The sequence below is a fragment of the Nannospalax galili genome, unplaced genomic scaffold, assembly GCF_000622305.1.
Source record: "Nannospalax galili isolate Female #2095 unplaced genomic scaffold, S.galili_v1.0 scaffold1663, whole genome shotgun sequence".
Lineage (NCBI taxonomy): Eukaryota > Metazoa > Chordata > Mammalia > Rodentia > Spalacidae > Nannospalax > Nannospalax galili.
The window spans coordinates 158968-184995 of record NW_008349356.1 but is presented as its reverse complement, the minus strand read 5'-3'; the positions used below and the strand labels follow the sequence as shown (position 1 = coordinate 184995).

The 26028-nt window shown below is 48.1% G+C and overlaps 1 protein-coding gene across 1 annotated transcript in view; it reads right to left on the bottom strand.

The window, feature by feature from the left end:
• Positions 1 to 26028, bottom strand: part of Col15a1 (collagen type XV alpha 1 chain) — a 111309-nt gene that overhangs the window by 39854 nt on the left and 45427 nt on the right. The window contains exons 6-15 of the mRNA XM_008846745.3: positions 23110 to 23254; positions 19959 to 20050; positions 16919 to 17053; positions 15353 to 15505; positions 13316 to 13528; positions 12757 to 12885; positions 7578 to 7631; positions 4998 to 5090; positions 3744 to 3869; positions 3210 to 3272 (exon numbers count right to left, since the gene is read on the bottom strand). Of these exons, the coding sequence (XP_008844967.1) occupies positions 3210 to 3272; positions 3744 to 3869; positions 4998 to 5090; positions 7578 to 7631; positions 12757 to 12885; positions 13316 to 13528; positions 15353 to 15505; positions 16919 to 17053; positions 19959 to 20050; positions 23110 to 23254 (1203 nt within the window). The remainder of the gene's footprint in view (positions 1 to 3209; positions 3273 to 3743; positions 3870 to 4997; positions 5091 to 7577; positions 7632 to 12756; positions 12886 to 13315; positions 13529 to 15352; positions 15506 to 16918; positions 17054 to 19958; positions 20051 to 23109; positions 23255 to 26028) is intronic.

Genomic DNA, 26028 nt, shown 5'->3' with positions numbered 1-26028 from the left:
AGGTAAATGTCATGAATAAGGTGTCCCTCGAGCTCTCCACAAAGGCTAATTTCCAAGTCCTCCTAGAATCTGCTTTTATTTGACCAAAGAAAGCATCCTATACACCCAGAACAACACTGGCCCTTCTAACAAATCTCAGGAATAAATGAACAAAACCACTCTCTGGGACTGGAGAGATGGCTGAGTGGTTAAGAGTGCATGCTGCTCTCCCAGAAGACCCGAGTTCAGTTCCCACTACCCTTGTCCAGCAGCTCATAACCACCTGTAACTCCGGCTCCAAGGGATCTAAGATCCTCTTCTGGCTTCCCCAGATACCCCCCACATACATGGCACACACATGTGGTATACACACACATAAATAAAAATAAAACACACTCTTAAAAAAATTTTCCAGGGCTGGAGAGATGGCTCAGTGATTAAGAGCACTAACTGCTCTTGCAAAGGACACAGGTTGATTCCCAGCATCCATATGGCAGCTAACAGGCTAACAACTGTCTGTAACTCCAGTTCCAGGGGATCTGACGCCTTCTTCTGACCTCTGAGGGCATTGCACAACACAGGTGCACGCAAACATATGCAGGCAATATACTCATACACATAAAAAAGTAAAAATAATAAAAAATATTACAAAAAAAATCTCCAATAGTTATCTTGGAAAAGGCCACCCTTCCTCCCCACAGCTCTGTGGCTGCAGCCACCTATAGCCTACAGCACATGAATGTCTGTTTTATTGAATTTTTGTGTATTTCATACAGAACATCTCAATCAGTCTTAATCATCTTTACACTCCCTTCCCCACTGGCACCCTCCCATAGCCCCCGCCCCCACTGGAATTCATACATTCTGTCATTTGCATTAAGGCCTATTGTGTCGCGTTAGCGTCCCCAGATGTTCCTCAGCACAGTTCACCTACTGAAGTGTAGTCAGCCTATCTAGGGTCCCTTGCTTTAGGAAGATCAGCTCTTCCTCACCCAGACAGTGTGGGAGGTCTGCCCACTGGTTGGTAAGAACAGACAAGATAAGTGTGGGCTTGTGGTGTTTCCTGCAGAGCTAAATTTCGTACAAAAACAGTTGGTACATATAAAATTTCACAGTTGCTTCTTTTTCTGAGAAACTTACTTTCACTAAAAATCAAGTGACTGTTTCAATTAAACATACTTGAGAGCTAATGGAAACTGAAATTCTGTTCAGGGGCTGTGATATCCTGGTGGTTGGCATTTTTCGCATGTTCATGGGGTGGCTGGTGTACAGAGGCCCCTGCCTCCCACCACAATGGAGAAGGACCACCCTCCTTGAATCTCAGTAAACCCTATAAGCACACCACTAGTACAAAGTTCCTTGTTTTTTTTTGCTTCCCTTTGCAGGAAGCAGCTGGTCTCATTAAGCTAGCTAGGAAGGTTGCAGGGGCAGGAACTGCCTTCTGCCCAGAGCACCAGCATGGATTTATAGACAATAGACAGGCTTACTAAGAAGAACTGAAGGCAGGTTAACTGGGAATGGTGAATTAAAATGATATGTGAAGGATATTTGATTCAGTCATAAAAAGGAATAGAGCCTTGTGCTAGGTTTTTAGGGTACAGAGGCTCGAAGGCAGGTGGAAGAAGCAGGGCAAACAGGTAACAATAACTTCTGTGTCATTGGCTGAGTTCTCAGTAGTGTAAATCCTGTGATCATAGAAAGTAGAGGAAGGAAGGATGCTGTCAAAAAAAGAGTTGAGGGGAAGCCAGGCACAGCAGCATACTTCTGTAATCCTAGCACACTGCAGGCTGAGGCAGGAGAATCACAAGTTCAAGTCTGAGCTATACAGCACGACCCTGTCTCAACAAATCCCAAACCAAATATTAAACCTAAATAAAAGAGCGTGAAAGAGCTGCCCAGAGGATAGTCAGTACCCCTTCCCACTTTATCCACAGTTCCACTATCTGTGACTTTAGTTACGCAGTCAGCCACAGTCTGAAATATTAAATGGAAAGTTCCATAAATAAGCAATCCACAAGCTTTAAGTCACATACCATTCTGAATAATACAATGAAACCTTACACCATCCTACTTCTTCCTACCCAGGACATAAGCAATCCAGTGGTCCAGCATATCCGTATTGTATACACTAGCCACCTGTCAGTAACTTAGTCACCATCTTGGTTATTGGGCCTACTGCATACTATATGGTTCTCCTGTTCACTAGCCATCATTTTACTTAGTAACAACCCCAAAGTGAAGACTACTAATACTGCTGATTTTGGTTCAGAATGTTGCTATAATTGTTCTAGTGTATCATTAGTTATTACTGTTAATCTCTTATTATACTTAATTTAGAAACTATCATAAATATGAACATATAAAGAAAACACTATATGGGGGAAGGGAGGGAGGGAGGGAGGGAGGGAGAGAGAGAGAGAGAGAGAGAGAGAGAGAGAGAGAGAGAGAGAGAGAGAGAGGGAAAGTGAGTTTGGTATTATCTAGTTTCAGAGTCACTGGAGGTCTAGGATCATAACCCTTAGGATTTAGAGAGGCCACTGTATCTGAACTGGGCCTTAATGAGAAAAGAAAAGGACATTCCAGGCAAGGCCGAAACCGTATGCTGAGGCTCAAAGGCTGGCAGAGAGGAGCATGCCCAAGTATTTCAGCAACTGGCTTGTTGCTTGGAGCTGTGCCAGTGACAGTGGACCATGTGCTAGGGAGGCAGCTGGTGCCAACCAGGAAGAAGATTAGGGCTTTGTCCAACAGGGTGCCACTGTTATTTTCTCAGGGCCAGGGCAGTGGCTGGTGAGTGCCTGCCACATGAAGACAGACAGGGCAGTGGGTGGAAGATGGAACAGTGAGACATCATGAGGGGCCCAATACCACACGGTAGGTAGGAAGAGATGAATGCCTGCTTGAGAAGCAGAGAAAGGTGATAGGTATGGAAGTCACTTTTGGAAGCTGGCCAATGGTGAGGGGGAAGAGAGGGGAGGGAGGAGCTGGGGAAGACTGTCTAAGCACAGAGCACAGGCTAGATGATAGCACTGGTTACTGAAGCTGGAGCACACAGAGGTGGGCAGGATAGACACTAAACAGGCATGAGCATAGCGAGCCCACGATGAGAACGTCCAGCAGAGGCAACCAGAAGGGGATAAGAGTCACTTACAGAAGAGACAAGGTCAGGTTTAAGGGTTAGAGAGTGTGGCCCTGCAGGCTGCCTGTGTCAGAGCCTCACCCTGTCCCCATACCTTCTCTCCTTTCATCCCAGGCTTTCCAGAAGCTCCGTCAAGTCCAGGCTGACCTTCAGGACCCTAGAGAACAGCAGTGACAATCAGCTCACAGCATTTCTGCCAAGAATCACACATGGACTGTAGAAAGGAGGGCAAGTTGAGGAACTGAAATCCGTGAGCGCAGGGTTTGTTGTCTGTTCCCTGAGACAAGCATCCTCCGCTCTCTGGGTCACGTCTTCTCCTCTGGAGGACATTAGGAGCAGGACAGGACCAGCTTGTCTCCAAGGATTCCCCACCTCAGGCCCAGCTCTTGGGTTTTATGGTAGGTTCCAAGATCTCCCATGAACCTGTAACCCACTCTGATGATAAAGCAGGAAAGCAGTTCTAGGATGTTCTTAGCTGTTGCTTCTCTGGAGTCTCCACAAGGACACAGACTGGGAAGATTTTGCTCCCTAGCCTTAGGCAGTGCTGAGTCTGCAAACTGTGTGCCCCTTTCCTGGCTAAAGGAAGCCCTGTGGCTACAGAGAGGTGGTGGGGGCTTCTGTTGCTCACCGGGAGTCCTGGCTCGCCAGTAGCTCCATCCTCTCCAGGAGGGCCAGGGGGCCCCATGAAAACATCAGTTCCTGGCTTTCCTGGAATCCCAGGTGATCCAGGTGGGCCTGGGGGGCCAGGAGGACCCTGAAACACAGACAGTGTGTTAGAAATAATGAGGAGGGTAAATATACTAAACACGTTTGGACCTGCTCTCTAATGGTGCAGCCATCCTACAAGGAGGGATTGGGTGTTTTCCCACCTTGCAGATGGGAAAACAGAGACTCAGTGAAACCAAGTGATTCAAGGACTCAGTCAGAAAACTGATAAGCAGGAGAGTTGGGATTATTTGAATCTAGGGTTTTTTGAGCCCAACACAACATGTTTTCTACCAAATGATGTATATAATAAAGATCCAATTAGCTGGAATCCCAGAGGCGCCTCACTAATTCAGCTTTCTGATTAACTGTAAGGTCAGCCAAACAGCCTGTGTTTGGCGTAGCCCTTGAAATGTTTCTTGGAGTGAACCCATCTCTTTAACCTCCTACTAGGTTAGCAGATGCCACCAGCCTAAAAGATTCTTGGAAGACCCACCGGGCTTCCCACCACCCTTCCACTGAGCCCAAAGCCCTTCTAGTTTTGATCATGAGAGTAGGCAGGGGACAGCTAAGTGGAGCTGGGGTCCAGCCCAGGAGCTCAGGGGAAGGGCTGAAGGAGAGTTGGGTTCCAGGATGGAGCAGCAGCGACATCTGGAGCTTATGGTACTCCATAAGGATGTGGAGCCCAGCCTTGGGCAGAAGGCAGGCAAGCCACAGGCACCAAGGAGAGGGCAAGAGCAGACTGGAGGTGGGGGTGCCTACCTGAGGGTAGGGAGGATTTCAGGAAGGCTCTGAAGTTTGAATGGAAATTGCTATCCAGACAGAGAAGAGGCCTGAATGTTTTTTTCATGAATAAGAAGTAAGGTGGGAGACATGCATGGAGGTGGAGGTCAATGGGCAAACTTGTTATGAACGGGGTAGAGAACATAGCAGCTGGACAAGGAGGGGGGTGGCAAAGTGGGGGTTCTGAATGCAAATTCAGGCTCACACTCAGGTAAAATGAAATGGATCAAAGTGGGAATTTCAAAAATGTAAAATGTAAAGAGAAGCACATGACAAAACACACAGCTCACTGCCTACAGTCCCCACAGGAGCCAGTCTGATTTCAACCACTGTCCATCCCATGGCTCTCCCTCCTAGATCCCTGATGCCAGTCCCCAGCACCCCTCATACTCACTCTCAACAATTCCTCACTGCCCATCACGTCTCCAGAGCCTGAGCCACCATCCAGGCCCCAGCCCAGGCCAGAGCCCTCAGCCTCCACTCCCACCTGCAGAGAAAAGAAATCTCCACAACTGGACTCTGCCTCCAGCTTCCACAGACAGCCATGCCATGCCACTTCAGTCTCCCCAATGTCCAGCCCACAGGCGGTCTGGTCTCAGCCTCTTTTTATGTCCCTGCTCCCCCTCAGACCTAATGGGTTCCAGTATGAAGCTGTTGTCAGTGGAACCCATCTCCCCGTCCTCTATGCTCCACTAGCCTCTGTCTAGGTCTCAGCGTGGGTCGCCTGGCTTCAAGCACAGTTGTTCATGCATGTTGGCCCCTGTACACTGGGACTCCTTAAGGGAAGGCCCACTCTTTTGGTTCCCTGGGTGTTCAGAGTCTGGCACAAGATCTGGCCCTTGTAAATGTCATTAAGTGTCTCCAAAGAAGCACAGAGAATTTTCAAGACACCTTCCTGCTATTTTATCCCTGAAGTCATGACCTAGGCAAGGCTTCATTTGATCATGAAATGTGTACATACTGAGCCCCACTGAGAGGCCCACAGAGGAGCTATGTTTGGGGTTAGAGCCAGGAGCAGGAAGGTTATCATGGGGTGGGTGTGTAGAAGGCAGTAGTGCTGGAAGCAGGGAGACCCATTAAGAAGGCTGTTGTCATCATCTGAGGGAGGAGGGAGCACCACACAGCTAGACTCAGTGAACCTGGGGATGGTCTAGATAGGGGGTAATGGGGAAGGAACCCCTTAAGAACATTCCTGGTTTGTCTCCTGTTGACCAGATAAATGGAGTGTCACTCCAAGAGATGGGAAGCCCAGTGGGGAGGAGCAGGTCTGGAATCATGGTGACAAGTTGGGATGCTGTGGGTTGAAGACTATCTGAGCCCCTTGGGGCACAGGAAATAAATGTGATATAAGTGAAATCTGTATCCTGCAGGGTCCTAATACAGAAAAAGCCTGACTGGAAGGAATTGGGTGGCCAACTAGAATAATCCCAGCCTGTGACTCTGCTTGCATGCTGTGTGTGATAACCTTGGGTGGCAATCTCACTGTGGGTACAGCAGGCTCAGAGAGTCTGGAGGGACAGGAAGTCCCTCCCTAGCATTGTCCTAAAGAGACCTACAGGATCAATGAGGTGTCATCTCTCACTGCCCCTTCCTCTCTGTAGTAATTGCTCATCTTTAAGCTCTACACGCAGAGTGAAGACAGGTATTGTCCTTTACAGAGATGGCTCAAGGCATACACAGTGCCTCCCACTAGGGCTCAGTGGCCTTTTGTTCCTGCACCACACTGGGGGGAGGAGGGGCATGGTGGGACAAGCTGATCATGTGGACAGGCATTATACATATTCCCTTGCTATCCAGGACTCCTCCAGCTCTGGTTTTAGCTCTGTCAGAGCTATGGCATTTGGGGCCAGTGCCACTGTTTCAGGAGAAACAGGCTTGCCAAAGCCTTTCTGGGTCTTAAATGGTCCCAAATCTGCCTCTCTGGCACCCTGATCTTCTCCAGAGAGCACTTCCAGTTCCCAGTCCCTGACATTGCTGGTGCTCAGGAAATGCCTTTAGATGCCAGAAGCACCCATGTAGGAAGGAGGGAGAAGAGGAAATACAATCATCTCAGGAGATGTCAGCTGCCAAAAGGCCTCCAGAATAATGCCTGCTCTGCCCAATAAAGTGACAGAGTGGTTGAGCTGAACCAAAGGAGAGTGGCAAGGGGTATGGACAGTTAACACCAGATGCAGTGTTATGGGGCCCCTTTTTATGATTCCCTGCAACCCCTTAGAGCCCCGAAGCCTCTGAGGTTCTCTAGAGTAGCAAAGATGGAGAGAAAGGATAGCCTACCCCAGGCCCCCATCCTTCCTTCCCACATTCAGTGGGCAATTGCTTAGGATCTAGGGCCAGGCACTGGCTTCCTGAAAGAGCTGAGAACAAGGGAGCCAGGGCCACTGTGGACATGAAGAGGACCCCCTCCAATTGTCTCCTGTGGCCAGAGCAGGTTCCCAGTGCAGGGCCCCTGGGGACCACTGCCAGGGTCACTCTTGCCCCAGCAGTCCTTTTAGAGGGGAACAGTTATCACTGCAGTGATGGCACTCGGCGTTTGCCTAAACACTGCTTCATCCTACTCTGCAGGTAATTCCTACTACCCCATCCTACAGATGAAGAAACTGAGATAGAATAACCAAGAACTCTCCCGAGATCCTCCAGTGACCAAGAGGCTGACTCAGACCTGGGGTCCTTGGGGACTTTTGCTCACCAACTCCTTCCCAGGAGGAAAACCAGGGGCAGAACACCTGCATGGGAAAGATTTTCCATAACAGATGGAGAAAGTGAGCCCTGCAGAGGTCAAGGGACTCAGCCAAGTTCTTCAGTTGGTAAGAGAAGATTGGCCAGAACCACCCCATGCCGTTTATGTTTCTCCTAGAATGATGTCCAATTCCATCTTTTCAGGCTGGTTCTCTTGAAGCTTCAATCACTACCCAGAATCAATTAAATTAACCCCAGGTAGCATGCTCAGCATATTCAAAATGGTCGCAGTACTAACCTTTTCTCCTCTGGGCCCAGCGTGCTCTGTCATTCCCATGTGTACTTTCTGAGTCTAAAACAGGAAAATTTGGTTAAAATTTGGCCGCAGTGTCTTTGGGACATGCAGGCTTGCAAAGCAAGACCTTGGGAACTGTGGTTGGGGTCAGCATGATTTAGGAATCGCTTGCCCAACAGTACTTCCAGAGAACTGTTATCTTTGCAGTGGTGGACCTCAGACAATGTTTGCTAAGGACATTCCAAGCCCTAGCCAGCAAGCTGAGGTTGGGGGTGGTAAGGCCAGGAAGAGGTGTGACCACCCACAGATACTACTCCATCCCCTGCACCTGGCAGGCCACAGACTCTCAATAGCCAAGTGACTATTGGAAGATTAGGGCATTTAGTGTCACACAGACTTGGCAGTCAGTCTCATCTCTTGCTAATGCTCCACAACACTAAATGTGTTCCAAATACATTAGTTCATTTTAAGGGTAATGTTCTCTAAAACATTCTAACATCTAGTCAGTACTTGGAAATGGAATGACTTCATTTTCAAACATTGGGGTTTTTACTAACCAATTTCTGGCTCATGTCTGAAGATGCTGGCTTGCCTGTGGACAGCACAAAGACTCAAGACACAAAGTCCGAAGAGCATGTTCTTTCTCCTGCTTCTAGGAGATATGTGACCTTGAACAAAGTGCTAACGCTCTCTGGGCCTCAAGTGAAAACTAATTCTATGTCAATAATGTATTGAACAAGTAAAATATGCTAGGCAAAATTTTGCGTGTATGAACTCATTGAATCCTTACAACAAACCAAGAGGTAGTCTTCACAATTGTGATCCTCATGCTTTGTAGACAAGAAGACAAGAAGAGGTGAAGAAATTGGTTACGGATGAGCAGTAGAACCAGGATTGGATGCTGCCTCTAACCCACAAAGCTGTACTGTCTTGCTTGTGAGATGCAAAATGATGCTAAGAATATTCCAGGATGGGTGCTCTCTTGACTGTCCTCACTGTGCTTTTAAGCTCTCTGCATAGGAACTGAGGCATCAGTTTCTGTTCATAGCAGGTACCTAGCATAGGCACTTGGCAATGATCTAGCTTCATGAGTTGCATGCTGGGATGTTGTACTGTGTGTTCATTTGCTCCTTCACCTCCTCCTCCTCTTCCAGCTCCTCTGACTTCTCTTCCTTCTCCTCCCTCCCTTCCCCCTCCCCCTCTTTCTCTCTAGCCAGGCTTCCATTCCATTCATAGAGATTTTTTAAAAATCTGGGTCTAGAGAGATGGCTCAACAGGTAAAAGAGATTGGTGAGGATCAGAGTTCCAATCCCAACACCCACATAACAAGTTGGGCTCTGAGAGGACAGAGCCAGGAGGATTGACGGGGCTTGTTGGCTTCCAGCCTAGTCAAGAAAACAGAGTCCTGGGTTCAGGAAGAGACCCTCCCCCAAAGAAAAGATGAAGAGGACTAGAAGAGGATACCTGATACCCTGTTCTGCTCTTCTCACATGCACACACCCACACACAAAATGCACATACACACATACATTCATAGGAAAAAAATTTTTTTAATCTATCATAAGGGCTAGGAATGTAGATCAGTGACAGAGAGCTCAGTTGGCAGGCCCAAAGTCATGGATTCAATCCCCAGAACTACAAAAATGAAATAAAAAACTGTAAAAAAAATCTACTGTAAAAATCATAAGCTCTCATGATGCAAAGCAACAAAACGCATGAACTGAACAACCTCCCCCAGGACCAACACTTTGAAACAATGCTGCTCGAATTTAGAGAGGGTGTAGTTTTTGTATGTGTGTTATTTTGAAACAGTTAAGACCACACAAGACACTCAAGTTTATAACCAGCTTCTTTCATTTAGCATGATATGGTAAGCATTTTCTCATCATTAAATACTAATAAGGATAAGGTTAATAATGCCTGATGCTCCATTATTTGAATAGACTTTAATTCAATTAATCCCCCTTTGTTAGCTAATTAAATTATGGCAATTTCTCTCTATTATGGACAGACATTAAGATTAACAGCCTTGTAAACAAATCCTTTATACAGTTCAGACTATCTCCATTAAGAAGGATTCTTAGAGCCAAAGCTCCTGGCTGTAATTCTATGGTGGTGAATTTGTGATTGCTAATATGCAGTTTTATAGTTGCTAATATATGTAGACCGTTTCCCAGAAACAGAAAGCCCTGGTCATCCCCCCTAGCATGGCTGGCCCCACAACCCAACTTCTCAGAGCAGAATACTCAAGGATACAAGGATGACTGGCCCAGTTTCTCCAATGAACCAATGGCAAACAGAAAAAGAAAGGTGGGAGACAGCCAGAGACTAAAGAGCATCTGAGAGATATGCCAACACATGAGCAGACTTTGGATTCAGGGTCAAAATAAGTGGGAACAGGCATTTAAAAGTCCACCAGAGGATTAGATAATCCTCGGGCTGCTCTTGCAGAGGACTTGGGTTCGGTTCCCAGCACCCACATGACAGCTAACAACTATCTGTAACTCCAGCTCAGGGGAATCTGGTGCCCTCTTCTGACCTACAAGGGCATTGCATGACATGGGTGCACTTACACACATGCAAGCAATACACTCATACACATAAAAAATAAAACAAGCTGGACCCCAGCACTCAAGAAGCAGAGGCAAGTGGATCTCTGTGAGATTGAGGCTAGCCTGGGATGGTCTACATAGCAAGTTCCAGGTCAGATGGAGCACATGGTGAGACCCTTTTCAAATAAATAAATAAATAAATAAATAAATAAATAAATAAAACAAAACCCAAAGGAGCTGTTATTAATTTTGTTAGATGGATAATGACATTGTGATTATAGCAAATGAGCAATGCAAAGGCCCCATATTAACCTATTAGCTATATGCACTGGACTATTTACAAGTTAACTGACATTTTGCTTAGGTTTTTAAACAATGTTCCAAGTTCCTCCTTCCCGATGCAAAGGTAGGAAGAAGAGATAAAGCTGACACAGGCTGCTGATTGTGGCGGGGGGGTGTGTGATTAGGCCATTCTGAGCCCCTTTGTAAAGTTTGGAAATTTTCAATAATCCATAAAAATGGATTTTCTTGTGTGTGCATGAGTGTTGCCTTTCTGTAAGTGTAGCCATGCATGCAATGCCCATTGAGACCAGAAGAAGGTGCCAGACCCCCTGGAATTGGAATCATGGGCTATTGGTAGCCTCTATATGGGTGTTGGGAACTGAACCTAGGACCTCTGTAAGACAGCCAGTGCTCTCCAGCCCAATAAAAAGGTTTTTTTTGTTGTTTTGTTTTGTTTTCAAATATTTTCTTTATAGCCAGGTGTGGCGGCACACGCCTGTAGTCCCAGCACTTGGGATTGGGAGGCAGAGGCAGGTGGATCTCTGTGAGTTCAAGGCCAGCCTGGTCTACATGGTGAGTTCCAGGACAGCTGGGGCTACAGGGAGACCCTGCTTCAAAAAGAGAAAAAAAATTTTTCTTTATTATTTTTATTTTGTGTATATGAGTATATTGCTTGCATGTATGTAAGTGCACCTGTGTGTTGTAAAATGCTTGCGGAAGTCAGAATGCCTGGAGTTACAGACAATTGTTAGTCACTATGTGGGTGCTGGGAATTGAACCCAGGTCCTCTGCAAGAACAGCCAGTGCACTTAACAACTGAGCCATCTCTCCAGCCCCCATTGTTAGTTTTTCTTTTTCTTTCTTTCTCTTTCTTTCTTTTAAAGATAGGCTCTGCCCTCATGTGGCACTCCCAGGGGAGCACTGGTGATGACTTTGAACATATTGTGAGAAGCAGTGTTAGGGATTCACAATGCATGTTGGGCTGTGGCATCCAGGCCAGCTGGTTGGCTTCTAGAGCTGGCCATCTTGAGAACAGATCTCTGGGAGACTCCAGCTCTGTGGCTTTTGGTTGTCCAGCTGTATCTAACATACACGATAAGCCAGAGCTTTGCTCATCTTTCTCCTTTGACAATGATGATGGGGAGGTTGAGGCCCCCATGATCAGGGCAGCTCTGGAAGTGGTCCTTTGCCTCCTGCCTCTCTGTCAGGCTGGGGGTCTTTTCCTCACACCATGCTCTCAGCTCTGACAATGCTGATATATAAAGTTCTGGAAAAGTTACTGTGCACGTCAGCAGGCCCAGGGTGATCTCATCCCTGTCTCTCGCATGCAAGAGCCAGCAAGTGCTTTACCATATCCAACTGCCCTCACCTAGGATGGAGATTGCTCCTCTTACAGGGGAGGACAGAGGTGACCAGGATGAGATATTGGTACAATGCTATGCTCTGTGACCGAGAGTTCCTCTCTGCCTCCAAGTGTCTAGACTGAGCAGTCAATGAGCAGGTCAGTGACTGAGCTGAGGGTCTCTAACCACAGAAACAGGAAGCAGCGTTGTAACCAGCTGACCACTGGAAGAGGTCCTTGGGCAAGAGCCTTTCAGGCTCAGAAGGCCCTACTATCTCCTTATAGTCCCTTGACTCACAAGTCAGGCCTGGAGCACTGCAGCTGATGGGCCACATGGCTGGACTTTGAGTCACAGCTTTCAGAGTGTGTATACATAAGATTTACCAAGTAGCTGACACACTGAAGGAGGTCACCAGCAGATTTCCCTCCAGAAATATCTTCACCCCTGAAAAACAATTTCACTCCCTACTTCACACAGACGTAACTCTGAACTGCCTGCTTAATCTGAAACAAAGTGACAGTCCCTAAGCAGTAACAGTTGCATGTGTGAACACCTAGGCTTCTGAACATCTTGTGATCTGACCCCATAACTGTCCCTTGTATACCAGAAGCAGGTCTGGAGAAACAAAAGGGTTGCTCAAGGTCATTGGTAGTAGCCCACAGCCCCAGACTCCCATCTGGGAGGTTACTGAAGTCTCCACACATGTCACTCACACTCCCTGCCTCTACAGTACCTACAGAGCCCCCATGGTCTATGTTTATCCTCTGTGACATCACTACCTGTTAGAAAGATCTTGATTCAATTACAAAGGCAGTGAAGGGTCTCTCCATTTTTACATCTTGACTTTTTCTCCCTAAACCGCAGTCTCCTTGGGTACCCTAAGTTAAAGATCTTCAACTGCCCAAATTTATGAACGAAGATGAGAACTGACCCTGAGAAGGTCAGGGTGGTCTTTCTCTACCCTGTAAGATCTGCCATCTGCATCTACACTCCCAGGACACTTACCAGAGTGACCTGCCTCTCAGGAATCACTGTGGGTTTGGGGAGTGGAGGCCCACTAGGGAGCATATGGCCAGAGCCCTCCCCTCCAGCCTCCTCTGTTGAGGCTGCCAAGCCTTCTCCATCAGCAGGTGCCTGCAAAGGAGATCAACCGTCCATGAGGTTTCAGGAGTGGCCATGTCACTCCTGTGGTAGCAGCCCAATGTCAAAACACTTTCTTCACTACCAGTGTCCACACACCCAGCTCAGCCACAGAAGCAGGACACACCCATCCCTGGAGGAACCCACATCTTTTCTAAAGTGTTTTCTGAGCCCAATATATTTGGGACACTAGCTCTAATAAAGTTCAAAATCAAAGCCAGGAGGTAGCAGGCTGGGACAAAACCCCAACACCTGATGCCTTCTGTCACTTCCTTCCTCCTCCCCTGTCCAGTTGGCATCTCCCCAGAGCTTCCAACAGAGATGAAGATGTATATGCCTCTGCAGGGGACAGTAACTACTCCTGGCTCAGGATGCTGACCTTTCTGTCCCCTGGGAGTCAGAGAGGAGGCTAGCTGGGACTTACAGAAGTAATAACCACTTGCTCAGGGGAAGCTGAGGGTGTGAGAGCTGCCTGGCTGTCTGTAGGAGCCTCGCTGGCTTGCCCAAGGGCCACTGTGGGTGTGAAGGCATCCAGGCTGTTGATGGCAGTCCCGCTGGCTTCCTCTTCCTCAAAAGCACCGAGAGGCACTTGGGACACAGCTGCAGCTGGGGTTAACCACTCTTCAACATTTGGACCCTGGAAAAGAATTGACTTGAGATCGTGACACATGATCCCCTCCTGTTTTGGTGGTATGTGTGTGCTGCAGGAAGGAAACTACTGGGGCCATTGGGTCTTGGCAGCTCCTTTGCTGCCTTCCCTTTGCTTACTGCCTTCCCACAGGCCTCTGCGGCTCAGGGTCAGGGTGCACCTTTCCAGACATCCCCAGTTGGCCTCTGGAATCCCTCTAGCTACACATCTCTGTTCAGTGCTTATCTGGGCTTAGTTTGCATACCTCCAGTCCTGGAGAGCTTACCACCTCTTTCGGTGGCCCATTTTCACACAGTTCTGCAGTCAAGTCCTAGTTTCTGTTAAGCTAAGACTTGGGAGAACTGGAGCCAGGTCCCTTATATTCTCTTCCCATGATACTTTGTCTTTACAAAAGAAAAGAGTGGAGAGGGGAAAGAGAAGACCATTTTGTTCCCTGAAATCATTCATGTAATGGTCAGGTGACCTGGAGAGGTCTGTCACTGGCATGTAGTTTCTCTGTGTGGATACAAGACTGGCACTGGAAGGCAGCCTGCCCAGCATGTCTCAGGCAGGAGGGCAAGTGTGGAGAGGAGCTCAAAGGTGGCATTGTTGGCTGCATCAATGCATTTGCTCAGTGAATTTGTTCAGCACCTTCCACTCATCAAGAACAAAGCAGATTTGTGCTAAGCCCTGTACCCACCTAGCTCATGTTCTGTTCGGGAGCCAGACATGCTCTAGGGACAGAGCTTATTAGCAATGATGAATATGACGAGGCCTTCCAAGGACAAGAGCCAAGAGCCTTTGAAGTAAGTCCAGGTTGGTGCCTTCCTGAGGAAGTGGTGTTGAGCTGACTTGGAAGGACAAGCAAGAAGAGAAAGGAGGGGGCGGGAGAGGCAGTCTGTAGAGAGGAGTATGGGAGATTGTGAGGTGAGAAGAGACTGGAAGAAGTTTGAGGTGGCAGACTGCAGTGCCAGGCTGGGGACAGAGAGGCCCCGGACGCTGTCAGGAAGGTTGGTGACCAGGCCCTGGCTGGCTTCTCAGGGAAGCCGGGTCTCTAGGTCAAGGTCAAGGAAGCGTCCCAGCAAAGGGTGAACACCCAGAAAGGCTTTGTAAAAGAGGCTACAGAGAAGCTTAAGCAATTGCCTAGCTGGGCACAAGGCAGCTCCATCCAGGACTTGGATATCCAGAAGGATAGAGCAGGTGGGTTCAGGACAGGTGAGCAATCAACAGGACCTGATTCTCCATTGTGGTATCAAGAAAGAAGAGGAAAGAGAATTCTACAGGACATAGCTGGGAATTGGGACTGTCCCATGCACATGAGGTAGGAGCACAGGAGTGGCCATGAGGAGGTAGGTTTGAATCTGATGGGTGAAGAACTGCTATGGGGACACCACAATGACAGATAGGTTCAGGGTTCAGCTGGGGTACATGTGTCCAGACCTCCAGAGTTGGGCAGCATCTCTGTTTGTCATGAGCTCCACCCTGCTGGACCTGGCCTGCCCCCTGACCCCCTTCTTCTGACAGCCCACTTTAACCCCATAGCCCCTTCCCCTCACAGGTAGGCCACCCCTGTCACCTGGCTCCTGGCCTCTGTTGGTAAAGGCAAAAGGCTCTGTACAAAGTCCTTGGACTACTCCCTACTCCTCTGACCATGCAGGTCCCCTGGGCCCTTCTGGCCCATAGAGTCTGAGCCAAATACTTGACAGGTACTACCTCTGAGCTAGCATTGGTCAGAGAGTTGCCCCACCCCAGGCAATCTCATCCTGGTTTGCTGAGTGAGGTCCACACTCTGAGAGGACCACTCCCAGGCTCCCAGTTCTTCAGACTCCTTACCAGTGTGGCCTCTTCCCTTGGCTTCTGGGTGAACAGAGATAGGGTTGGCCCCCCAGTGGGCATGCTGCTGGCCTCTGCTTCCCTGGCAGTGCTGATGGGCACCTCAGTCTCCCCTGATCCTGCTGTTGCTAGACCTTCTTCATCCTCTGGATCCTGAGTGGAAAGACATCCTGAAGGTTCAGGCTAGTGGACCACAACCCTGATCCATGAGTCTGTGGCTGGAGGGGGAAGACAGTCAAGGCCCCGCTTGTACCTGTGTTCTGTCCCTCCCTCAACTTCAAAGCACTTGCATATTAAGACCTGCCTTACTCTCAGCTCTCAGTGGTCTACACTGCTAACCACCTGATCGCTTCCTGCCTCCAGCTGCCCCTTACCTCAGTGCCTCTCACATCTAAAATTGCTCTCTGCAACATCACTCAGAATCAGGTTTACAAACTCAGCAGATGCTTTTCAGTCCCTCACTCACTAGAACTTTTGATAGGCTCTGACATGTTTGTCCCACCCTGGAGCCAGTGGATGTCACTGCTCACCTGACCCAGGTACAGCGTTGAGCCTTCCACCTTATCCAGGCTGATTTCCCCTTCCTTTCTCCACTAGAAGCTAGGGCAATCTTTCTAGAATTCCAATCTGATAGTATCTCCTCCATCTCTCCTATGCTTCAGTGGCTGCCACTCCACCGACTGCTGTCAGGCTACTCAGCAGAAGCTCCCTGTGGTCTGGGCTCCTCCAGCCCATCTTCTCATCTTCCTGCTCACAGCTGACCCTGGGGTTCACAAATGACCCAGGGGACACACTGCTGGCCCAGGGGTACACAGTTGATCAGGGGGCACACTGCTGACCCAGGGGACTCACAGCTGACTCCAGGGGCTCACAACTGACTCCGGGGCACACTGCTGACCCAGGGGGCACACAGATGACTCCAGCAGACTCACTGATGACCTCAGAGACACACAGCTGACCCTGAAGGGATGACTGATAATCCCAAGAGCTCACCACTCACACTGAACGAGTCCCAATCATAAGAAAGTATTTTAGACTCTGGGTGACTGAAATGTACCCTGGGGTCTCATAGTTGAACCTGAGGGCTCAGAGATGACCCCATGGGCACACAGTATTTCTTCAGTTCCTCTGTATCCTCCAGGCCTTTGGTCCTCTGGCTCCCTCCTGGAACACGTGTCCATTCCATCTGGTTGGCTACTCTTCTCAAACTTCAAGGCTCACCTTCCACCTCCCTGACCTACAAGCTGAGCTATGGGCCCTTTTCTGTGCTCCCAGAGCACTTTGGAATTCTTTTGTACCTTGACCACTGTGTCTCGGGAATCTGGCCTACCTTAATTATCAAAGCCCTGGAAAACAGACCCAGTGCCCAGCATGGTGCAGTGTTCCTCAAACCTCCCAATGGGTGAACGCTCCCTGTGTCCAGTTGCTCGGTGCTCACCTGAACTCTTCCCACAGTGCTGTCACTCTGCACTTTGCAGAGAGATGAGGAAGGCCAGCGCCTGCTTCTACCCTGGACAACCCACACTCCTAGGAGTGGGAAGTGAAGGGCATGTTTGAGCTACTTACTGGAGTGGTCACTTGCCCAGGGTTCTGGGTGGACACAGACAGGGTGGGTCTCCCAGTGAGCACACTGCCAATCTCTGCTTCCTGGCCAGTGGTGACAGGCACTTCAGCCTCACCTGTTACTGGTGCTGATAATCCCTGGGAACAGAGACATCATGTGAGAAGACCCCACCACTGGACCCTTAGCCCTGATCAAACATGCCGGTGACTGGAGAGAACCTCGCAGCTAGGTCTTTCTACACACACTCTGTCTTTCTACACACACTCCCGTAGTTTCCTGACTTCAGGAACCTCCATATTTGCGACTTCACCCCAATCTCAGGCCATTCCCAGGTTTGCAGAATCCAGGGACGGGGGACATCTCCCAGGCACTGATGTCTTGTGTTTGATGCCAGCATCTGTTTGCCACCCAGTAACTGCAGGTTACTGCCTCTTCAGTCAGCATGCTCCGAACATTCTGTCTAGACACATGGTTCTGCGACCACCCCCATGCACTCATTCAGACCCTCAGTGGTGCTTCAAGCCTGTGTAGGTGGTGCTGTCCTCCTCAGTCTTCTCCAGCCCTGACTTACCTTCCTGTCTTTCTTTGTGACTCAGTTACCTCTGGGTAATGCATAGATTTCCAGAAGATCCCACAACAAATGGGGCAAATGGAAACAGAGCAGCTGTGGCTACTAGTATCACAAAAGGGACCATTTTTAGGTCCTTTTTCTAAGATGGGGGGATTGTGTATTGGTGTTAGTATCTGTGTGTGGGCATGCTCACCTACATATGCACCTGTGGGGGCTAGAGGTTGATACTGGGTGCCTTTTCCTTGTCTACCTTATTTTTTTGAGACAGAACCTCCCACTGACCCTGAAGCCCACCGTCTCATCTAAACTGACTGGTCTGCGAGCTCCTGGAATCGTCCTGTCTCCACACCTCCTCCCCAACTCTGGGGTTAAAGACGTCCGCCCGGCACCTGACTTTTACATGGTTGTAGACTCAGGACCTCATGCTTGCACAGCAAACATTTCACCCCCGGAGTCATCTCCCCAGCCCTTAAAGTTTTCGTTTTTAATTTTAATTCAATTATTTGCAAAAAAATCCTGTAGATGCTGTGCATACTAGGCTCAAAATAGACAGGTTTTTGAGCCTAGTATGCATAGCATCTACAGTGGTGGGGTCTTCTCACATGATGTCTTGATCAAAAATAGACAGGTTTCCTTACTGCGGGACTTCTCAGAGCCTATGAATGGGAATGACAGGGCTAATGTCCCAGGGTACAAGTGCAATTCCACAGGCAGATGGTGGGCACATTCCCATGTACCCAGGCCTGCTAAGAGATAGTACGTGGTGGCAGTTCTACCTAGGATAGGTGGTAGCCTATCCTCTACCTCTGGGCTCCAAGAATTGGTTCAGGATTGACTTTGGGCTGAAGGCCCAGAGAAGAGAAAATTATTAGGAGAGAATTTTCAGGGAGTTCTGGCTTGGCTCTTCCCAACCGAGCTCTGGCTTGGCCCTTTGGTAAGCTGGGTATGTGTTCACTCGGGTTTGGTTTGGGAGACATAAGGACTGACTCGAGGTTCTCTCCAATGAAAGATAAAAGGTAGAAGTAGGGCATCCAGTTTCAGAGGAAGGGAGAAGCTGAGGGAACCCATCTGTAGCTGTCTTACTGTGGATAAGCAGGGTGAGACCTCTTCATGGGGAACTGGCTAAAGTCATTTTGGAATGGACCACAGAGCTCAGGGTACCACCCGGGACAAGGAAGCCCCACCAGGAGTTAAAAGGCCAGCAGTGGAACTTTGGTCTTCAGTCTCCCACAGGAGGACCTCCAGGCAACCCCAAAGCCCTGAGAAAAAGTCCCAGGACTCAGGTATCACCCATAGTCAAGTCCAGGTCACAATATGATCCACCATGGACAGCTGTGCCCTGTTTTCCAGGTGGGCCAGCCCATGCAGATGTTAAAAACAGCTAAGGTAGAAGGGAAGTCACAGGGAGTTGGGACAAGAAAGAGGTAAGCAAACAGAAGAAAACCCTAATCCAGTTTCCTTCCCTACAGATTCCTGGTTTGCCACAAGCCAGCATATGTAGAGAAAGACTATATTTATGTTTTATTAAATTTTTGATACTGTTCTATACCAGAGGTCTAAAATAACTGTTCCCAGACAGTGACTAGAAGAGTTCCAAGAATCAGAGCTGTCTGAGATTTTAATCCGGACAGGGAAGGAATGAATCAATACGGTGGGTTAGGGCAGGTCACTGTGAGAACACTACCCCTGCTTTAGTTTGTGCCCTTACTGAATCAAGCATTTCCAAAGCTGGCTTTGCAGGTGTGGAAGACAATTGCTAAGCAACAGTGTGGACACACCTGCAGCTGCTGTGATTCTGTCCTAAGGAGCTGTGGCAAAAGGTAGTCATGACCATGAGGACCCTGCACTTGTCCCCAGGCAGGAGTGAGGACAAGCTGGGGCTGCATCTCCTCCACCTGTCCTGGTGTACCCCTGGAGCCCGCCACCATCCTAGGAGGGCAGTGTCAGTCTCTTTTATTTTTCTTTTATGTGTATGCATGCAATGCTGGCAGAGGCCAGAAGAGGGTGTCAGATCCCCCAGAATTAAAGTTAGGGATGGCTGTTAGCTGTCGTGTGGGTGATGGAAACCTAATATGGGTTCTCTGCAAGAGCAGCCAGTGCTCCCAACTGCTGAGCTATCTCCCCAGCCCTGACAGCATCAGCCTTTTATTTTTCTTTTATGTGTATGAGTGTTTTGCCTGCATGTAAGTGTACCATGTGCATGCAATGCTGGCAGAGGCCAGAAGAGGGTGTCAGATCCCCCAGAATTAAAGTTAGGGATGGCTGTTAGCTGTCGTGTGGGTGATGGAAACCTAATATGGGTTCTCTGCAAGAGCAGCCAGTGCTCCCAACTGCTGAGCTATCTCCCCAGCCCTGACAGCATCAGCCTTGATGACCTTCAACTAAAACCCTCTCAGTGCCCCAGTCACTATCAAATGTGAAATAAGCAAACACATCCACTACTAGTCTAGCAAATAAAATTTACCACTCACCCGACCTTCAGTGATACCCAGCAAGGCCCCAGCCCCTGAGCCATCCTCAGAACTTGGGACTTCCAGTGTGTCATTCAGGATCTCACCAGACCCTACAGGAAGCAGAAATTGTGACATCAGAAACTACATTTTGCAGACTTGGAAGAGAATGAGACAACACTTAACCTACTAACTTGGGAAGGTGTCCAAGATTCTGTAATTCAGGATGAAGAGGAAAGAGCCATCTTAGAGAACAGGGCAAGACCTTAGGACCTGGGGGTTTCCATCATGGGCTCTATAATCGTCTGCTGCCTGGAATCCAGCTTTAACACTTCCCAGAATGTGACCTGGGGCAAGTTGCTTAACCTGTGCCTCAAATCCCTCATCTGTAAACAGGGATCATAATTCCTACCTCATAGGGCTGTTCTGAGGACTGTGCATCATGAGTGCTAGTCGGTGCATGGAAAGCATTGTGGATAGCCCCTGGTACATAGTAAGCAATTAATAAATACTCATTGGCACGGAAGTTCTATATTTGAGGAACAGGAAAAAAAACTGCTTATGAGGTACATGTTTTATCATCTTTACTTGTGATTATTCTATAAAATACTCATGTTACATAACAATTATTATCTAACATACATAATACATGTATAGGTGTCTATATATTTATCTATCTGCCTGGCTAAGACATGGTGACTAATGTTAATTTCTTCCAGATAATAAGACCTGAAAGAGGAAACTATGGTTTGCTGTTGTTATACATACACCTTTATATGAATTGAATTGTTACCACATGCTCTTTTTTGGTGGGAGATTTAAAAAGACAAATGGAATCCTAAAAGAAGAAATGATACTAAATTGGATGCACGCTTCTATGACTAGGCCACATGTACTATGCACACTGTCCTTTAATCTTGCTAACCAAGCTGTCTCACTTGAGGAACCATTACATCATCTGACAAATCAGAATTCCATGTTCTCAGCTCCCTTGATAGCACCCTATGGCAGGTGTCCTGTTCTGATCAGCACTTTAAACATATTATTTTATCATCATCATCATCAACAGTTCTGGGGACTGAGCCCAACATCTCCTGCATGCTAGGTAAGTACCACTGAGCTGTATCGCCAGCTTTTTGCATTTTTATTTTGAGAAAGGATCTCACTAAATCACCCAGAGTGGCCCTGAACTTGTTCTATAGCCTAGGTGGAAGACCTATGATCGTCCTGCTTCCTGATCTTCCTAACTGGCTGGGATTAAATCCTGTGCCATCAGGTGTGATTCCTAGGTATACCCTTTCTGCAGAAGAGTAAAGTCGCAGATTAACCGCTGGAAGGGGCTGTGAAGCCACGCATGCCTGCGTCTGGGCCAGACCTTTTTCACACACGTGGCACACATGCCCCAATGTCAAGACACTGTCTTGTCAAAATGTTGTTTCAGGACCTGCTGGACTCTCCAGTAGACCCTGTGCTGCCAAGCATTTGAACCACATGACTCCAGGAGTGGTCCATCCAGTCCTATCTCATGCCCAAGTCCTCTCTGCTCTGACCACCAGGGGGCTCTGTACAAACAGCCACTGGGCCTCTAGCCCTCTCAGGCCTCACTCTAGAATGATAGCGCTGAGCAGATGCTGTCAGTGAAGCATGGAATACATTGTACAAATACTGCAGCACGTTCCTCACCCAGAATAGCACTTGGGGGGCACACTGCTTTCTCTCCACCATCTGGGCTGTCTATGCAATAAGAAAAGGAACATGTCTGACAGTTCTGAGGTTTCTCTTTGGCCTTTTATCACTTAGGTGACAAAGTACAGGTAAGAGGTTCAAGTGGGAGACTCAGTCTCCTCAGACAGGAAAAGCCACCCCACTGTCCTGCCTCATCCCTTGATCCTCATTCAGAGATCCAAGTGCACCCAGGACTACATTATCTGCAACTCATAAACCATTGCCAAGAACAGAGAAACCACAGGGCATCTGATCTCCTCATTTACCCGGAGGCAAGGATGGTTGCAACTCCCAGAAGTCAAGAAGATTTGGAAGTCTCAGCAAGGCCCCAGGCCAACAGCAAATAGGTGGCCAGACAGGACTTCCTTCAAAGCTGTCTTAGGCTCCTCCTGCCCCCCTCCCCAGGCTTCCCACGGCCATATCTTCAAGACTCCATGGCTTCATTGTCACTTTATTAAATTATTATGCTCTTTATGTCTAGTACTGTTTATGTGTCTTACCCACAGACTTACCAAGTTCAGTCATTAAGATAACATTCATTAGTAGTAGCAAAAATAAAAGTATTATTTTAAAAGACTTTTGAAATGTAGCAGTCCAATAAAGAAAATCCATACCACGTGCAATACTATGACACACAGACAACTGCTGGTACCATATTCTTACATGTTATGACGAGTGGGTAATGTATCTCCACATTGATCTACATAACTAAATACAAATAGAAATGATTACGTGTATTCAAAGTGATGACTGCAGCATAGAGTTTTGCTCTTTGGGCAAATACACCATAATCATGTCCTACATAATTAATTCTTACTTAACATACATACTATACACAGATGTGTCTATATGTTTGGTGAGTACCCCAGAAGCATGTCCCTTCGTCGTTAGATCATCAGGATCACCAGGGTCAGGGCCACACGAACGAAGGACATGGATTTGCTCCATCATCCCTGCTGTGGGTGCTTTGTTGTCTTCTCTACTAGGAGCAGCACTGCTAGGACCTCTGGCCTTGGCTTCACTAGAGTCTAGAGTGACCAGCCTCTGGGAAAGTACAACCTCTGGCCTTGAGTACATGTCGCTGCTGCTTGGAGGATCTTGACTGCTCTCTGGGCCTTTGAGGTGCTCCTATGGACTGGGGAGCAGGAGCAGAGGACCAGATGGAGACCAGAACCCTGTCTCCTCCCTGGGTTGCCTTGTAGGGAGAGAAGAGGCAGCATCTGGAGATTAGAAGCTCAGGCATTGGAGATTAAGTGCCAGATCTACCATTTACAGATCCCATGGTCTTGGCTGGATTATTTAATTTCTCTGTGACTCAATTTCCCCATCCTGTCTATAAAGTGAGGTCAACTATTCACCTTGAAGGGTGAAGGAAAGGTAAATCAGTTCTGAATATTGCATGTATGTGATCACTCAATGAAAAACCACCATATATGTCAGGACTTGCCTTGCTCAGGGCTGCTGTGCCCAATGATGCTTGAGTTGGTTTCTGGGGTCCCTTCTGGCACAGGTTCACCAGAAAGCTCTGTGTCTTTAGCAGGAGAAGATAAAGTAGGAGGCATGCTTATGGGTTCAACGTGGGCTTCTTTAGGCTGAAGGGAGGAAAAATGAGACCCAGGAGGATTTACTTAATAGTGAAACAGAAAAAAAAAGATGGAAAATAATTTATCCAAAGAATCTCGAATAATCCTGGAACGCCTAGACCTGCTGGCTGTGTCCCTGGGTAACATGGCTCCTGCCAGGCCTGAAAGTTGTGTGTGCTAGAGGAAACTCAGTCTCATTCGCTTTCCAGAGAGACACTGTTCATCTCAAACTAAAGTCTCTGAGCACTGGTACCACACTTCTGCAATCCCCAAATCCCAGGACAGCACAGAGATGTCCATAAAGATTTGTTGGATGCAGAAATGTCTGAATAGACAGATCAGTGAACCAGGCTGCCCTGGTAACACCCTGCAAACCCAACCCCAGAGAAGCACTAGCAGAGAAGGCTCTGACAGTGGTAGATGTGTGTTGTTTTCTTCCAAGGAAGCTTCAGCACTTTTATAGCATCCCCAAAGCCAGGTACAGTCTTAACTGACCTTACCAACTAGGGAAAAACAAAACCCAACAGATGGAAACAGAGCAATTTGAAAATTCAGGCAGGAAACTCCATGCTGATCCTAAGTGTAGCAACATAACCCTCAGATGCTGGGGGCCGTTCATGAGACCTAGAGCTGTCAGGATTCAATCTTATCACTTTCTAAGCTCCAGGCTGCTGGGGAGGTTGGAGGGTTGAGTTGAAGGACCTAGGAAATTCGATGCTGATCCTAAGTGTCACATCACCCGCAGGTGCTGGGAAGATTCCTTAAGACCCAGGGCTGTCAGCATTCAATCTCATTACTTTCTAAGCTCCAGGTTGCTGGGGAGGATGGAGGGTTGAACAGAAGGACCTGGAGTTAAACTTGTTATATGGAAAAGAAACAAATCTTTGCTGTGTTAAGATGCTAAGATTTCCGTGTTCACTTGTTTACTGAAATGCTACTTATATGTACTAAGAAAGATAGGTTCTTTCCTTAATAGAATCCCTGGTGTAAACAGCGGTCCATCACTGGTCTGCCAGAACAGAGAGGATTCTCAGGAGCCCCATGACTTCAGATTTCATGGTTCAATCCTTACAGTCAGATTTGAGTCAAATGTTTGTTTTCTGCTTAGCAACTTAGTTGTTTGGGGCAAAGTATATGACACCATTGAGCCTTAGCTTCTTCGTCTGTACAACGGGGACAATAAGAAATATTCTAGATATTCCTTATTACTGGAAAGTCACAGGTGGAAATGAAGAAAACCAGAAAATGACAACCCTGAATGCCAAGGGTCACAGACATCACTGCTGATTTTGGTAGTGTATCATCTCCAGGACAAAGATATGTGGGAAGGCTGTAAGGAGCCAGACCTTGAAAAGGGAGCAAAGTTCCAGAAAACAGCATGAAGGGAGGATTAGTGGCATCAGGTCCCAACCACCTGAGGTGGACCAGAGTCATGGCTGAAGGAAAGCTGCAGGCCAGAGCCTGTGGAGGCAGCACAAGAGAGGGTGAATCCATAGAGAGACAGGTGTGGATCCAGGGACCACGGAACAGTGCTGAGGGTGCTAGGCTGGGAGAGTGTGGACTAGGGATACTGAGGCCCAGGCCAGGATGCCAGGATGGGGACCCTAAAGAAGCTCAGGAGACAGGAAGTAGGTGGGGTGCTGAAAGAGTGCCCTCCCATGAAAAGCAGCAAAGACCATCAAGAACTAGCTCACCTCTCCCAGCTACATGTTGAGCTAGCAGAGCAAGCAAACAGTCTTACACTGGGATGTGTACCCTCTCTTGAGGGGTCCAGGAGGAGCCATTCCCCATGGCTCCATGATGGTATTAAGCCAAGCTCTAACCATGTGGGTGTTAGTGGCTAGAAGTAACAGTGATTTGTAAGACACATGGGCCTAGGGACAGATGCCTGGAGCAGGTGAGACTGAGGCAAACAGTAGGACAAGGATCTGTCATTCAAGGTGGCCCCAGGTTGGGTCTCAGTGAAGTCCCTGACTCCAGTCCTTCCAAAATCTAACAGTGAATCTCAGCCAGGCAGTCACAGACACCTGGGCCCTGCTCCAGAGCAAGATGAGATTCCAGGGAGCTGACTCTCCATGGATAAAGAAAATGAGATATCTTGTCTCAAGCATATGGCTGTTGATTTCGGAGGTAGTATGGATGAGGGACCAAGTATGACCTGTGACGGTGTCAGAATAAAGTCGAAAGACTTTAGTAACTTTTCAAGTTACTATGAGACTGGTTCTGAGCCTGCTCTCATAGTCACACAAGCAGATGTACTCATTCCACACATAGGTCCTGTAGCCCTAATGGGTACCAAGTTCTTGGCTAATCCCTTGGGCTGGAGAAAGGAATGAAGAACACAGTGTTTGCCCTTCCACTGTCAGAGCACAGAGGAGGCACAGACCATACTCAAGCAACTGATTTCATGGGACACATAGGGTGACTGAAGCAAGAGCCAAATTGGGGAGGAAGGGGTGGCAGGAGCAGCCTCTAAGAAGAGGATGTGGCCTGGATCCTGAAGGGTAAGTGGAAATTTGCCAGAAGGAAGGAAAGGCAGGAGCGGGTGTGGAAGGGGAGCTCCAGGCAGACAGAACTGCATGTGGCTGACAGGAGAAAACCCCAGACGGTGTGTCTGAGGAATTGGGAGCCCTTGGGTGTGCCTGGAAGAGGGCCCTGGCTGTGGCTGGGAACCACCTGCAGAGTTCTTTGTCAATCAGATTCTTGGACTTCACTCTAGACACACTGAATGCCCAGAGCAGCAGCCCAGGAGACTACTAAAGACTCCCCCTCTGTTGTTCCCT